This window comes from Physella acuta, unplaced genomic scaffold, assembly GCF_028476545.2.
Source record: "Physella acuta isolate Inbredline_101_S28 unplaced genomic scaffold, ASM2847654v3 ptg000336l, whole genome shotgun sequence".
Lineage (NCBI taxonomy): Eukaryota > Metazoa > Mollusca > Gastropoda > Physidae > Physella > Physella acuta.
The window spans coordinates 257,501-274,653 of record NW_026731855.1 but is presented as its reverse complement, the minus strand read 5'-3'; the positions used below and the strand labels follow the sequence as shown (position 1 = coordinate 274,653).

General features: G+C 35.6%; 2 protein-coding genes across 2 annotated transcripts in view; one reads left to right on the top strand and one right to left on the bottom strand.

The window, feature by feature from the left end:
* Positions 1-8,320: 8,320 nt before the first annotated feature.
* LOC131940964 (uncharacterized) lies at positions 8,321-14,862 on the bottom strand. Its single transcript, XM_059299904.1, has 9 exons — positions 14,710-14,862; positions 14,040-14,160; positions 13,588-13,671; positions 13,160-13,240; positions 12,495-12,593; positions 10,951-11,034; positions 9,337-9,398; positions 8,878-8,908; positions 8,321-8,421 (listed from the first exon to the last, which is right to left on the bottom strand). Exons 1-9 carry the CDS (start codon positions 14,764-14,766, stop codon positions 8,321-8,323), a joined length of 720 nt encoding a protein of 239 aa, XP_059155887.1. The 5' UTR covers positions 14,767-14,862.
* Positions 14,863-16,335: 1,473 nt separating this feature from the next.
* LOC131940963 (uncharacterized) overlaps positions 16,336-17,153 on the top strand; it is a 9,891-nt gene continuing 9,073 nt past the window's right edge. The window contains exons 1-2 of the mRNA XM_059299903.1: positions 16,336-16,392; positions 16,926-17,028. Coding sequence (XP_059155886.1) covers positions 16,336-16,392; positions 16,926-17,028 — 160 coding nt within the window. The remainder of the gene's footprint in view (positions 16,393-16,925; positions 17,029-17,153) is intronic.

Genomic DNA, 17,153 nt, shown 5'->3' with positions numbered 1-17,153 from the left:
GCGTAGCCATGTTTTATAACGTATATTATAAACCCCAATGGCTGGGTTAGAAAGATGGTTGAAATATTTTGAAACGCGAGTGACCTATTAACTTTGTACTAAATAGGAAATAAAAAGAGAATTGAATTTGTGCTCTCTAGGACACGTTAGACTCTATATTATGTAAACAGTCAAACTACGTCACTACTGAGCTAGAAATAATACAAGAATAGATTAAATCGAGGGTATGACAAAATATCACTTTTGAAGCGGTATAAGAGTCAGAACACAAAATATCTTCTCTAATGAGCTCAAGAAGATGAATTGAGGTAAAAGTCACATTGAGCCCATTGTTATACACCCTACAAGGCATGAAAAGATGTAGATGTAATTATATCAGGAATGATTGGATAAAGTAACATACCTTTTGAAAGCTAAATTTTATAACTTTTTAATGTTGAACGTATGTTTAGCTGAGGAAAAATTCAGTAAACTCCGTCAATGTCGAAATATTGCCCCTCCCCCCTCCCATACGACCCTTTAATTATCCATTGTGTAGGTGGAATTGAATACTTCTTTCAGGTGAATAGATTGTATGGTTAGCATTGTCTCTAATCGTTTTGCTCCATAACATTTTGATGGAGTTACGAGCGTCCAAAAGATGATAGATAAATATGAAAGATGATAGATGAAAGATGATAGATGAAAGATGATATATTTGAAAAACCTGACCTCGCTGTTCCTATACATCAAATTCTTTGTTTGTTGTTTATTTGCTCTAGGTTTTTAATGATTTAACTATAAACTTTCAGAATATTGATTTACTGTTGTGTAATAGCACCATCTCTTTGTTCAAAGATGTCATGTGAGAACCAGCCAAGAGGTGCAGACATTAGCTGTGGTTCATTTGATAAACAGGTTTCTCAAGTGGAGGTCAATCAAATATTCTAATATATATATATGTATATATATATATATATATATATATATATATATATATATATATATATATATTTTAACATATATATATATATATATAGTTATATATGTGTTTGTATATTCCTATATATTCCCATATGTTCCTAAATATTTATATATATATATATATATATATATATATATATATATATATATATATATATATATATATATATATATATATATATATATATATAAAATATATATATAGATATATGTGTTTGTATATTCCTATATATTCCCATATGTTCCTAAATATTTATATATATACACATATATATATATATATATATATATATATATATATATATATATATATATATATATATATATATATATATATATATATATATATATATATAATCTATAATATAAGCGGGCTGTGTCTGTCCTTCCGTCCGTCATCGCTATAGATTTTGGGACTATAAAAGTAAACTACGCACCATGCTGTGCTTTTCAGTGCACCGCAGTGTCTTATTATAAGTAATTGAGTAGGGTTTGTTTATATAACGGCATAGAGCTATTTTATAATTTCCACTGTTTGTACAATTTTGCATAACGTAAAGAGAATATTAAATACACGGACATTGCTAAAACATATTAAAAGGATCAATGTCAAATATCGTTTTCGTTAATATTCCTAGAGAAAGTGGATACATTTTAATAACATAATAGCTGTAGGTTAGAAAAATCTAATTAAACCTTTTTAGTAATTTTGCCAAGGGAGGTATTTTAAAAATAAATTGAACTCACGCTAAAATGTGAATGCAAAAATCTGCAAGACGGAATAATTGTTGGAATAATATAATTAGCAAAATGTGAATGCAAATTATGCAGACGTGTAAGAGTGCATTATTGTTGGAATATTATAATTAGCATTGATTGATAAAAGGCTATTTTTTATTTATTTTATTCACTGAATGTACTGTTTACTAATTATAATTTTTAATCAACTATTCTCCATTACTATATTAAGTCATCACGTTCATTAGGTGCGCAATGGTTTTAGTCATGAAACTTTATTGTAAATTTTTAAAAGTAGTGAAAAAAATGCATGAATTTATAAAGTGCAATATGGTCGGTAAAACACGGATATTCTAAATACTGCCTTTAATTTATTTGCGGAAAAGCTAGGGGTTTTATAACAGAGGCGTAGCAAGAGGGGGGGGGGGAGGGTGGAAATCGAAAGTTTGAGGGAGGTGGGAGGGTGTAAATCGAAATTTTCCGCCGGCGCTCGGAAAGGGCGCGATTTGGCGCTACGGGATAGACTGTGAGCAATATGCCTTTATGATTACATTTAAATTGAGTTTATGTTGAGTGTTGTGTTTGTTTTTTCGTTTTTGTTTTTTCTTTGCGTTCGTTTGTGTTGTATTTAGTTTTGTTCTGTTCCCAACTTGGTACATTTAAAAAAGATTTACCGTGTGTTGTGGTTGTGGTTGTGTTGTGGTTGTGTTGTGGTTGTGGTTGTGTTGTGGTTGTGGTTGTGTTGTGGTTGTTTTGTGGTTGTGTTGTGGTTGTGGTTGTGTTGTGGTTGTGTTGTGATTGTGTTGTGGTTGTAATGTGGTTGTGTTGTGGTTGTGTTTTGTTTGTGTTGTGTTTTTGTTTGTTTTGTTCTGTTCCAAAGTTGGTATATTTTAAAAAGATTTACCGCCGTGGCGGAGCACGGGATGCAGCTAGTGTATATATATATTTATATATATATATATATATATATATATATATATATATATATATATATATATATGTATATATATATATATATATATATATATATATATATATATATATATATATATATATATATATATATATATATATATATATGTATAAATTACTGGAAGTTGTAAGCTGTGGGACCTGACACGTGATATGATACAAAATCTCCAGACTCGACAACGACATTAATATTTCCAGTTCTCTTCATTACAAGCTTTTATTTACTTCGCAATGTCTGTTTTTAGGTTTGTGGCGAATCTTGTAAATCGATATTGACCCCACTTCTAACGCAGATATTTTGTTCAAACTTTCCAGATGTATTCCACTTTGATGACAATACAAGTTTATTCATTTCTTAATTCTAATAGATGTTTTATTAGTCATTAAAAATCAATAAACAGGTTTTTGGAACTAAAGGGAGGTAAAAAATATTAAATTACTGGAAAGAGATATTTTACATATTTAGCAACAAAAGCTTATATTAAAGAAAGTAAATTAGTTTTATTTTCTTATTTTCTGTGCATTTAAAAGTTTGCTGGTATAAAGGTTTGTTATATGTGTTTTATCTTTAAAACTACTGTTTTTTATATGGACAGACAGAGCCGGCTTTAGGAATACGCGGGGCCCAGGGCCAACCATTCGCGCGGGGCCTTTCCATTATATATATATATATATATATATATATATATATATATATATATATATATATATATATATATATATATTTTATATATATTATGTATAAGGGCCTATATAATGTGATGTACACATAATAACACAAATGTTTTGGAGTTATAAGCTAATGTCAAACTTTCCACTATAATAACAGATTTTTATCTCTCCATGTATTAACCAATGTTCGTAGTTTTTTTTTTTCCTTTGCTAAGATATTAAATCACTTTTGACAGTTATGTAATTCATACCAAATCACTTAAGAAAATTTAATCACGTGCCGAATAATTAGGAAAATAAAGTTTACAATACAGCGAACTCGGCCTGATGTATCAAAACAGTATAGACTTCAAAATTTGTTTAGAATTCATACAATATTTTAAAACCAAAAACATTATTGTCTTAATTATTGAACGAGTGAATCCTTAAGGTGACACAACATAACAACAGTTTTAACTTTCTTCCAAAAAATAATAAATCACTCTGTTTAATGCCACCTGATATAGATCCTAAGGCGCCCCCCCCCCCTCGTCGCCCTCCTCCCACTCCTCTGCTCGCAAGTGAATGTTAATTTTGTTATACCGGTCTACATATAGAGTTCCTTCCAGGCATCTCTTCGGGGGGGGGGGGGGGGAGACAAGCCCCCCCCCCTAGAAAACGAAATGAAATTTATATAATTTATATAGAAAATATATACAGTTTCCGCCCCCCCCCGAAGAAAATCTACCCCCCCCCCCCACCCCGAAAATTTTACGTGCCCCTTTCCCCCCCCCCCCCCCCCCCGGAGTAAAAAATCTGGAAGAAACACTGTACATATAAGACATTATACGACATCTACAACAAAAAAATCAGGACTAGAGTTCATCAGGTCACTAACTGTCTACTACAGACATCCCGTCTGCTCACTAAAAGGACGTCTTCATGGGTCCGCATACAATAGGGTATCTCTTTACGTCGTGGGCTAATTCTCGACCGCCATCTCCAGTCAGCTCAGGTCAAATGCCAGGCGACCGTACCCTACACAAAGGGGAGGTGTGACACTATTTTTGTATCGAATTACGGCCTGTCCCACTTCAGGTGGGACTCACCAACATCGACCGTGGCCCTTCAGTTATAACAATCAACAACGTCGGCATTCGACCATTTAGTTTTTCCCAATTGAATTCAGCAACAATTTTTTTTAAAGTTTACGAACTAATTCAGATAACAATGACATTGCTGAAGCGCGGGGCCCCTTCAGGCGCGGGGCCTATGGCGACCGCCCCGTTCGCCACCCCCTAACGCCGGCTCTGTGGACAGACGCAGGTATGTTGTCCAAACAATCACTCAACCAGACCTTATGTGCCAGGTAATAACTTTTGTTTTATGCGTGTATTAAAATGATGTGGGAGTATCTAATTAGATTAAAAATAAATATGTAATATTTCCGAAGTTTAAATTAAAATATGAATTTTTAGAAAATTGTCAGTAATTTACATAAAATTGCATTGGGTAACGACTCAAAGAACATATGACTAACGTAGGATATTTCTCAAATGCTATATATAGTCTGGACCTTGATCAACAACTATCGATTTGGCTATCGATTTGTATTTTTATTGACAATGCATGTGACACACACTGCACAAAAGCACATGTCTGCAAATGCAGGCATGCTGTCAAAAGCACACAGACGGGTGTGCCAAACTTTCTTCTAAATCGCTCTACGGGAGGGGAGGGAAGGGGGGGGGGGGAAGGGGAAGAAGGGGGAAGAGTCTTTTCCATGCGGCATAGCCTTTGTTATTTAAAATGGAAGATATTCTTTGTTTTTTAAACAAGTGCAGAGCTTAACCATTTTTTTTTAAAGTTTGAACGTCAGTTTAAGAAAAATAATGTAGAGTGACAGATATATGGACATGTGGAGATCTGGGTGTCATAATTAATGGGGGGGGGGGGAGTCGTGTGGGGTCAAATTGTATCCAGATTATACAGAGTCGCGAAAAGACTGGTGTAGAGGGCGAATAGTTATGTGTGCTAGTTATAGGGTTACTTTCAGTTTGATTCAACGGGGAGGGAAGGGGGAAGGTAGAGTGTTGTCGGAACCCTGGTCAGAATATCTTGTTCGTACAGTTCATGAGGACTAAAGAAAACAGCACAGAATTTAATTTTTTTTAAAAACTAAACAAAGTAGATATTCGTCTTTAGACCTAGCGATCCACTGGGTAGATGGAGTAGCGCCCATATGTTTCTTGACCTCTGCGTATGAAGGGATAATGTTTAATTTCTCTAGCCTGAGCTGGGTACCCATCAGAGCTGGGTGGACTCAGGGACGTTCCACTGACTTAAAACCGGATTGGAACTCGAGACTTTCGGGTCAGCATTCTTTCACTCTACCACTTGGCCACACCGTCCAACACAGACTTTTATAGTTAACGATTTTAACAAAGCGTGTTTTTTTCTGGTGTAGGTGAAGTAGAAGTTGAATACGGTACCCCAGAGGGAGGTAATTTAACAAACGCAAAATGTGAAAAAAATCCAGAACACAACGGCTTCACCGCGCTTAGTGTGTTATCTGTCGATAACTTACCGGACAAGAACAAGGACTTGTATTGTTTGACTCGGGTATTGGGTGCTTTGACGGTCAAAATTACTGTCAGAAATATCAGCGAGGCTCGAGCTAAGCAAGAACTGGACGATGAACTAGAGAGTATTTATACAGCAGGTCTACTAGGAAACAGTGTAGGAACTGGCAGAGTTCTTCAAGTGGTAAGGCATTCCAACAGAACCTGCAAATGCGAAGACTGCGCAGTGTCTGGTGCTATAAAGCCTGCGTGTGGGGAAATATTAATTATGACCGCGAAACATGTTATATTTGATGACTATGAAGCGAATTCGGCAGTTTGTGTTTTGGACTACGATGAGGGCACTGAAAGTAAAGATCTGAGGGAGGGGATAATTGAAGATACGACTTCACGACATGATTGGAGTGTCGTGCGCTGGGCTACATGTAGCTTAGAGCTGTTGGAGAAGCTAGAGACGGCCTTGAAACAGTTTTATGTTCTCCATGACAAGGTCAACGAAAACCCGGATGTGGGGGATCGCATAGTGGTCATCGTGTCCCACCCACACGGCTGCTACAAGCAGGTGTCTGTGGGTGAGTGGACAGAGTAAGTCAAGGTCCCTGAGAAGAAGCTGTTGTGTTACTTCAAGTACACCGCGCCTACGTGCCGCGGCAGTAGCGGCGCCTACGTCTACACCAAAGGCCGAGAACGCATGTTCTACCAGCATGTCCATAGCAAGAGTGAAAATAAAGAGATCAACTGTAGCGCCTTGGGGAAGCGTTGATCAACTTTTACGCTTCAATTATTGAATGTTTTTAGTACCTTTATTTAAACCAAGAAATGTTAACATTTTTTTTTTTATCAAAACAGTAAGATTTTGGATTTTCAAACCTGTGATGTTTTGAATTTTTATATTTTCAAAACTTTGATATTTGGACTTTTGTATATTAAAAACTGTGATATTTTGGATTCTATATTTTCAAAACTGTGATATTATACCATTTTTTTACAAGCTTTTACTTGTAAGGCCACAATCTTTGTTATGGAATTGTGTAACTAAATGTTTACACTTTTAAAAAATATACTACACACACATTTTATAACACGCTTTTATAATGTGAGTAGGTATGCACTAAAAAGGAGAAAATAATTTATAAAATTTATTTAAATGTATAACATTGTACTACTACCTAAATAACTATAAAGAAAAGCGTGGGTAGCTCTTAAATTTTAGTAAAGGTATCCAATATATTATACAGCGATTCGCTCTTCTCTTGTTATTTAAATAGTAGTGCCTTATAAAACATGTAAAGAACATCATTTATTACAAGCTTTTATTTAACGCTTCCTCAGTCTATTGTGCTTTTGTCTTATGGGTCGAAACGGGCGAGCGAAGTTTCGACCACTTCTGACAGACCAATTTCTCTGAAACTCGGCACTTGGGTCAACACCCGATCAGAATACAATCGGACATCAAATTTGACTTAATTGGATGCTTAATTTTTTTTTTATGAATTAATTTAAATTTCCTACATAAAGTAGTATTTACCGCGCAGTCATATGCATATTGTTCGTGTTCAATAATTATTATAAGTCAAGCAACTCTATTGTTTAAAAATTGTAAAGTACTGAAAAATGCGTAAAAAACGTTTTAATAACAAGCTTTTATGTAGTAATGAACTTTAAGAAGAATATGAATGACTTTCTTTAAATATATAGTCATTAAATACTTTTTTTTAAAGTGTGTGTTGCTTCTTAAATTCTAGTAAAGGTATTTAATACATATAGCGACCTAGCTTTTCTTTTTAGTTTTTAAATAGAATTTCCTTATTATATATTTAAAGACAATTATTTATTTTCTCCTTGTTAGTGCATCATTACATAAAAAATGTTATACAAATTTGTCTATGCATTTTTTAAAGCTTTAAATATTTGAAAAACTAGTGCACATCTGCCGGATGTCAAGATTTTGGCAGAGCACGCGAGTGTAACTGAACTCATCTTAAAACAGAATACACAATTTTTGATGTTTGTTTACTTGGGATATTTTTGTAAATGCTCTTAGATTATTGTACTGTGTAACACCAAGGTGCGGCAGGCAAACGTAATGTTGTTTATTTTGTTAACTTGTGATATCCAGGGGCCAGTGCGGAATTTCTGCGTGGGAGCACTTGGCAGCAGGCATGGGGCCCACGCCAGTTAATTTTGTTAGAGTTTGGATATTTGTTCATGCATTGAAACTCCATTGTTTTTGTCGCTTTGGAAATCTTTACCATTATAAATCTTGAATTTAAACTTTGTGTTATATTTTAAAATACTTAACACAATACTCATTTTTTGTATTACTCTGTCTTTATTTTGCTAAAGAAACAGATAAGACTTGATGTTTCTCCGTTGTGGTACACGCGTGGCTGGGTACTGAGTTAAGCTGATCCTCACATATAGTTATCAGAGTACCTGTTATACTGCCACATGAACTTCTTTAGGTTACCTGACGTCCACCTGCCTCGACCACTCAAACCTGTCGGCAGGTCTCCTGTGGGTAAAGGAGTTAGGGTTTAAGTTAGGCTAAGATTAATATGAGTTAAGGGGTTAGGGTTTAAGTTAGGCTAAGAGTGAAACAAAATTAGGATTAGGTTTTCACTATAAAAAAATTTGATTTTTTTTTCAAATTCATTTCTTTTCCATGGGGTGTGGGTAACACTTAAACTAATTTTTTTTTCAAATGGTAGGTTAGGAAAATGACTAATTTTAGGATAAGTGAATGCATGGGTTAAGAGTATAACTAAGTTAGATTAAGACAATAGGTAAGAATATTTTTTGTCTGTAGCCCTATACGTCAGGATATTTGGAGATTTTTCTGTTTCTTTTTGCCCAGTATCACTCGCTTGTTTAAGGTTACACAAGTGCCAGTTGATGATGACAGTTAACTGCCTAGACATGATAAAGTGTCTTGAACTATTTGGTATAGTCTGTAAAAACAGTAACTTACTGGTTTCTGGTGCAGTAGTCTCTTCCTCATCCTGGAAAAAAAAAACGCGAGAAACATTAAAAGTTAGCTTCAATCAACACAAGTGTTATGTTATATTTTAAGTCGTCTTTAGTTGAGTTTGGACAAAAAAATTTATCGAAAAACTATTTGTTATCAGTGTATTTATAAATGCTTTTAAATATTAGTATTTTTTGCTTTAAGAAAATATTTTTTGTATTTCTCTGTCTTAAAATATTAAATTGATATTTTCATGATACAGATTAAATTTGAGTAGTCCAAATTTCATCATTTGTTGATTTGTGTTTTCTTTTTAATATTAAGAACGTAGACATGGTTAAATATTTATTTGCCTAAATGCCTTACATCCACTTTGACTACACAAAACAGTAAATTTTCTGAATCCGTATTGTGACGGGTTGCACAGCTAGTTTTTACAATGTTTTTGACTGGTTTATTTACCTCACTTCTCTTGCGTGAAAAGATGCCATCTTCATCATAGGAGACGTAGGACAGGCCTCCAACTGTCAATACAGCAAGGACATTTTAGATTAGGACATGAACAGTAAGGACATTTTAGATTAGGACATGAATAGTTTACTATCTCTAGCGGGCGTATTTAGTTTTATAGTTCAATACAAGAATAGTAAAAACAAGTTAATAAAAAGTCTAGTGACAATTTAAGCGCTATTTCCTTATGTTATCCATAACAATTTTAAATCGAGATAAATCATATATTCAGCAAATAAATAATGCAACACAAGTAGTTTTAATAATTCAAAACAAAATAGAAAAAATATTTATTAACGAGATTTTTAAAAATTTGCGGACGTGTAGGGGTATTTAGTTCTCGCGCTCTCTATATTGTTATATCGTACTGTAGTGTATTATGTATAATGTAATTTTTAAAAAAATTGTGACCGAACGAAAGGATATTTTTGAAAACTTTCTTCGGCAATATTGCTCTAAATTATAGCAGGAATCGATTGGTAAATGTTTCAAGTCGTTAAGTGGTCTGGTTGCCGAGTTATGGGCCAAAAACAGCATTTTTTCGAGGTTTTTTGGCTTTTCCGGGAAATCCATGAAGGAATTCCGGGAATTTTTTTGGCCCACAATCATCCTCGGAACTTGCTTAACATATTTGCTTTTCGAACTAGTCCTCTTTTTTTTTTTTAATACTTTTATTTGCAATTAAAACAAGTACATCAACATCAAATTTTTTAACATAATTTTGAACACCAAATGAAAACGAAAGGTTTTGCAAATGTACATAATGAATATTTACATGATGTCATGTATTTGATTATAAAAAAATTGCAAAGGATGACAGTAAAAGGGGTGAAGGTCAAATGAAAGTGTCAGAAGTCTGGGTGGGGAGAGGAAAGGAAATTTTTCAGAGAGGGTCAATGGGACAGTGAAGCATTTTCTATGTAGGGAAACAACTTAAGTTGACTAGTTGAAAGGGTGTTGTAGTGGTCGCAATGAGTTTTCAAAAGGTTGCAGTGTGAAAGATGAGGGGAAAGAGACAAGATTTAGAACTTAAAATAAGTTCTGGATATTGATGTTGCGGTGGGTGGTGGGGTCGTTGGAACAGTTAAAGGGATTGTGGGGTTATCATGTCTGAGGGTAAAGTGGATAGAGGTGGAGAGAGGAGGGGGTAGATTAGTCCTCGATATTGCTTCGTTGAGGAGGAGATACGACTTAAAGCTGCGGTAAAGCTGCGGACACACATCCAGAAATAACGAATTAATAATCGCAATTCCAGTATGGTAATTGCGCTTTAAAAAAATATGTTGAATTATTACCGATTAGTACTTGTGCTATATCCCTTAAGTCATCGGTTATCCCCCTTTATACATGGCTTACCTCCATTTTTTAAACGATTATTCGTCTTTATGTAGATTTATATTTCTTGTTCGTCTCTATTGCCACTTTTTATTCTAGGGTCAACTCTCCTTTTTAAATCCGGATAAAACGTAAAGAGTTCTAACCCTTTGTACCATCAGTAAAAAATAAAATTTCTAATTATAGAAATCACGTGATGCCAATCGTCCAATGAAAATTAACGTAACATACCAACGTGTACAGCTGTGCTCTGAATGGTGTCGAGAATGAGACACATTGCCCCTAGCCTTGGCTTCAATGGAATAGTATAATAATCTTTAAGAATAGAGAGAGAGAATTCAAATCAGACAACAACCTAAAATGTTTAATGTATTTAATTTACATCTTAAATATCTAGCATTTAAAATGTAACATCTGTTTTTAAGATACCATGAAATTTATTATTTCCAGTTTATAATGATTTTGTTGCTGTTCTTTAAAAAGTTGGATAAAAACACAGGCCTAAAGGATTATTCATCATTGTAAATATTGTTTCGTTCTTTTTTTAACTAGAATATATCTATTTTTTATTAGGTTAACTATTTTAGCCGAATCGTATCACCCACAATTGGTGTCATTTTCAAGATAAGATTTTTTTAACTAATTAAAAGGGACTAAAATTGGTGGACAAAAAAAAAAAGGCTACGGCAAAATGACCCCGACAAAAAGATACTGTCAAAATAACCAGGTTTAAAGACTCCATATAACAACGCTCCCTAACCTAATATTCTCAATTTAGTCTGCATCTTTTACGAACCACCCTCAAAATTATTAATTTTATTCTTTTATTCATTACGAGCCGACCCGCGGCATATCATACGCCGCTATTTAGTTGTTGTTTTTTTTTCTACTTTTCAGTAATTCATAATTTGTGAATTCGACAGTACCAACGCTGCCACTGAAAATATATTTCTTTAAAACACTATAAATAGCTCGTTAAGGACGATACCCCCCTCTCCTCCCCCCCCCCCCCCTCCGTTACAGTAAACTCCACTTAGTTACTCCCCCCTCCCTACGTTTAAAATCGTTTCAAACTAAATTATCTACCCCTAATAGTCGTCACTAAACCCGGCTCTGCTTGTAAACATTTAGAGTGAACCACAGCTCACCAGACCATGTAGGCGTGGGGTGGTATGGAGCGCGCTTACAGCTTGTTTTCTAGCGTCTCCCAGAAGAGAATTATATATACGAGCCGACCCGCGGTGTATCATACGCCGCTATTTAGTTGTTTTTTTCTACTTTTCAGTTATTCATAATTTGTGAATTCGACAGTACCAATGTTGCCACTGAAAATATTTGCTTTAAAACACTAACCCCCCCCCCCCCCCCCGTGAAAGCAGCCTCCTCTTAGTTACCTCCTCTAAGTTTAAAATAGTTTCAAACTAAATTATCTGCCCCTAATAGCCGTCACCAAACCCGGCTCTACGATTGTTTTGTAAACATTTAGCGTGAACTACAACTCACCTGACCATGTGAGGGGGGTGGGGAGGGGAGGGGGTGGTAGCGATAGAGAGGAAGAGAGGCGCGCGCTTGCAGCTTGTTTTCTAACGTCTCCCAGAAGAGAATTATATATATAGATAGATAGATTCCTTCCAATGCTATAAGGGGCATAATCCTATGCAGCAGTAGGTCAGCTAACTTGATTTATATATAATGCGAATGTACTACAAATATGACGGGAATATCTTTACTAACATTATGCATATGGCTGTAGTAAAATAAATGAAAATAATTACACCAGTTGTTGTTGTAATTGTAGTTGTAGGCATAACTTAATTCTTGATCCAGCATAGTCAATAGATAGTGCAGCAGGCCAGCATCTCTATTCATATCATCTGTGAAAGTTAGAACAAGCGCATTTTTAAACTTTGTACTTGCATTTGATTAAAACAATAATTTTGTCTTTGTTTGTATTTTATATTATATCTGGGGGTTTGTGAATACAAGTTCTATTTTATTTTGTAATATAAATAAAGATGTTAGAACAGTATTACTATTTTATTTTGAGCTATCCAGGGGTATTTTTGTGTTAGAAAACATTAGTTAGAACTAATGTAATTCAGCCAGGGATGGCGTGGCCTAAACGACAGAGCACTAACCCGAAAGTCTTAAGCTTGAAGTTCGAATCCTTGTCATTAGAACGTCCCTGAATCCACACAGCTCTGATGGGTAAAGACGGCTGAGCAAAGTTCAGACCACACAATCCCTTCATATGCCGAAGTCAAAACACATTTGAAATCTACTTCATCTGTTCAATGGATCTCTAAGTCTACAGAGGATTCTCTATTAAAAGTAATTTTCCATCGGCATTAAGATCTTGGAGCTACCAGGACTAAAGGGGCCATCCCACGATTAACACTGTGAAGTGTGTCGGTAAAAAGAAAACAAGTAAACAACGTACCATCAAAGTACAGAGAGATTCCCCCGTATCCGATGTTGTACATCACTTCTTTAATGGCTGACTTGACCTCCGACCCCGTGACTAAAGATATATGGCAGTATTTTTAAAATGATGAATACATACGCATACATGTGTGTGTGTGTGCGGGTGTGTGTATTTTTTGTGAGTGCAAAATATCTGTTATGTTTGCATAAACTTTGAGATTCCATTTCAGTTTTATTTTCTTATTTCCATAGCTGTTTTGATATAAAACCCAATGTTGGCATCATTTACGTCCTCAGTAAAACCCCATACACGCACCGACGCACCAACCCATATATATATATATATATATATATATATATATATATATATATATATATATATATATATATATATATATATATATATATATAGGATAGCTGCAATGAAGTGACGTGAAAAGTTACCGTTGCCATAGTTTGCCTGCTGGAATCCTTTAAAGAGGGCGCTTAAATCAGCCGCCGCGTGCGCCAGATCTACACCAAAAATACCTGGAGAGAGAGGTTAGTGACGTCATAGCCGCTGCCCTATATGAAATCTTCGCTAAAAGAGAAAGCGACCATGCTGCACCACTCAAATAGGGCTGGTAAGTAGGTGATAAACCAGTTCTACGGCTCAATAAAACCTGCATGAGCCATAGAACTGGTTGGTGACCTACTTACCAGCCCTATTACCAACCACATGTGAAAATATAGAAAACAAATAATAGAGGTAAGAAAACCTTGTGAATAAAAAAAATATAAAAAATAAATAATAAATAATAAATAATAATAATAATAATAATAATAATAATAATAATAATAATAATAATAATAATAATAATAATAATAATAATAATAATAATAATAACACGGCGTACCATTACGGGCCATATTGAGCAAGCTTTGACCGGCATTGTAGATGTCGATGAAGCTGTAGGTGTAGTTGTTGGTAGGATCGAAGTAGCTCTGGCGTTTGGAGATTTCCGATTCGGTGTCTTCCTGTAGTAGTTTTATATTTGGGTTATTCCCCTTTTAGGTGAGTACTAGTTACCCACCCACCCTTCGACGGTTTTCGTAGCACCAAAAAACTAAAATTTTTACAACTGGCTTATTTATATGAACGGCGTTATTTCCACAAGGTCATGAAAAATATAAATGTAAGAAAATAAACAAAAAAAAAGCGCCAAAAATTTGTACATAAAATACATGTTGAGTACATATCGCTTCTTAAATTTTAGTTAATGTATTCAATACAAAACACGGTGAACCACGCTTTTCTTTTTATTTATTTATATACGGATGCATTATTATATGTTTAAAGAAAACATTTTATTTTCTTCTTCGTGGTGTATTATTACATCAAAAGTTTGTTACTAAAACGTTTATAAAAAGTTAGAAACGAATCGGTCAGTTAGAAGTGGTCGAAATTTTGCTTGCGAGTTTCGATCGATGACTAAGCATTAAGCACAAACTACTAAGTACGACAGAGGAGCAAGTTAAATAAAAAGCGTGTAAAAATACAAGCCCTGCTTTATGACTGACACTTACCCCCTCAGCACAGAACGCCGTTGCTAGGAGACAGGAGAACAGCAAAACTTGGAACATTTTTAACTGGGAGACGGAGAAACAACTCCCTCTTCTGAACGTCTGGCTTAAATAAAGCTAAATATATCAAAGTATTCCTCGAGAGCTTTTATAACCCTTAGGCCCGTTAATCACTGGCTTGATTGCAATTATCTAAATCACACGTGATCATTAATGACGAAAGACACGTGGGAAATCAATCAATGCGAGTATTGGTTCATCTGAATTAGTGTTTACATAATAAAGAGGCGTGGCTTTCTCCGGGGTGCCGATGACGTAAGACGATCGACAAACTTGGAGGTGTAGAATTTCGTGACACGTCATAACGGATGGTGACAAAATGTTTGACATGACCCCGTCAAATGGAGCGAGAGTCGAAAAATGCCTGGGGTAAAAGGGCGCCGTGAATATGGTTCCCGAGAAAAGTCGCCCCTCAAGAAGGGTCGTGATAAAATGTCTCAAGGAAATCTAACTAGGTTTAGATCGCAGTCATAAGCTCCCTTCAAAATGATTAGCTCCACTTATTCTTTAAATTCTCAAAATACTTTCAACTCTTACCTAACAATCTCATTGTGTAATGTAAACTGTCATACACGTATACCCTGGACTTATAAGAGGTATCAGGATCCATACTGTCGGATGCCACATTGTAAGGTGGGGGGGGGGGGCTCTTAGTCAGGAGCCACTACGTGGTTTAATTTTATCGTGAGATAATACTTCATGGGAAAATTTATCGATAGCCGTATTATTGCGTGCCTTTTTTATCAGGACCATATTGTCGTGACCCTGTTTTCAGGTTCCATTTTATTGGGGTCTTTAAAGGAACCCTATTGTCGTAATACGTTCGTTAGTTACTTTTTTGTTGAGCCCTTTTGTCCCTTGGTCCAGGTTTACTTGTTATCACGTGTAAAGCACCCTTAGAACCTTACCGTCCATGGGGCAGGTGAAGTAGTTCACTTGTTCCAGTGACCCCAGCATATGAAGGTATAGTGTAGTCTGTGTACATCATGCCCAGCCACCTTTACTTTCCCTAATGAGAGTCAGGTACGCATTAGAGCTGGGTGGACTCGGGGACGTCTTACGGTTTCGAGCATGGAATCCGAACTCGAGACTTTTGGGTTAGGAGTCGAATGCTCTACACTTCGACCGCTCAGTCGCTTTGTTTACATACATTAATTGTTTAAGATTTGGCATGTATACTTCCACTGAACGAAATGAAAGGAAAGACTCGTTTAACAAAAACATTGACGTCTTCGATCCACCTAACGCCAGCTGACCAGATCAGAAAAAACACAGTGACAACAGTTAAACATAACAGCTTAAACATGAATGTGCGGTGTAGACTTAGCTTTAACGGCGTAAGACAGGAAAATTCAGGGAACAAAATAACCAATTAATTGTATGTACACAAAAACAATAACTGTTTGTTGATTGTAAATGACCAAACAAAAAAAAATCTAATGAGACAAACAGTAACATGTTTAGAAGGAGATGGGAATCCCGGGATTATAAATAGATTCAACTTGCATCTAGGGGTATTTTACGGTTCATAAGATCAAGGGCGATAACGCTGCTAGAATTTTTCTGAAAATGCTGAGAGAGTTGTTGGTCGTGTGTGTCTGTACGTTCGCTGGCGCTTTTGCTCAAGTAAGTTAGAGCCAAGATCGATTTCGTTTTGTTTTTTATTTAACTAAACCGTCTGAAAATCCAGTAATAATACTGAACAATAAATTTTGGACAATGATTAAACTTTTTAAACGTTTTCTGTACTGTTGATGACATACGTAGCAGTTTCGATCTATTAGGGTTCGGACCTTAGACTAATCGTTGTAGGACTGTAAAAAAAAAAAAGTAAAGAGTCAAGCTTCCCTTTTAGACCTAAAGATAAGGTAGATGAAGTAGAGTCAATATGTTTCTTGACCTTGGCATATAAAAGGAATAATGTGGTTACCATTATATCCAGCCGCCTTTGCTTCCCCAACACGAGATAGGTACCCATCATAGCTGAGTGGACTCAAGGACGCCCTGAAGTACCGATTCCGAACCGAGATTCGAACTCGCGACTTTCGGGCTAGTAGCCGAATGCTCTACCATTCGACCAGGCCGTCCCCTTAATTAATTATTTCTTCATTAAGAAATAAAAAACAGCAAACTGTTGAGTTAATTCTAATGTCCTACAGGACTTCCAGGACCAGAACGAGACCCTGCCCATCACCTACTACGTCCGTACGGCTGGTGAGATCGTGACGTCAGTCCAAGAAATCCTCAACAAGGCTCGTGAAGGTAGTCACGTCATCAAATCCCTACTCTATGCTCTAGTTAGTCTATGTTCTAGTCTATGGCATCTTGCTAATCACGTTATCACATCCCTGCTCTATACCTCTAGTATAGCTAGGGTCTAGTCTATG

What these genes read in the sequence shown, in the direction of transcription:
- LOC131940964 (XM_059299904.1), bottom strand. Translation starts at nt 14,766, where the DNA reads ATGTTCCAAGTTTTGCTGTTCTCCTGTCTCCTAGCAACGGCGTTCTGT. An exon ending in CGGCGTTCTGTGCTGAGGGG is followed by an intron (nt 14,161 to 14,709) that starts GTAAGTGTCAGT and finishes AAACTACTACAG; the next exon opens with GAAGACACCGAATCGGAAAT. An exon ending in GACTACTGCACCAGAAACCA is followed by an intron (nt 8,422 to 8,877) that starts GTAAGTTACTGT and finishes CTTTACCCACAG; the next exon opens with GAGACCTGCCGACAGGTTTG.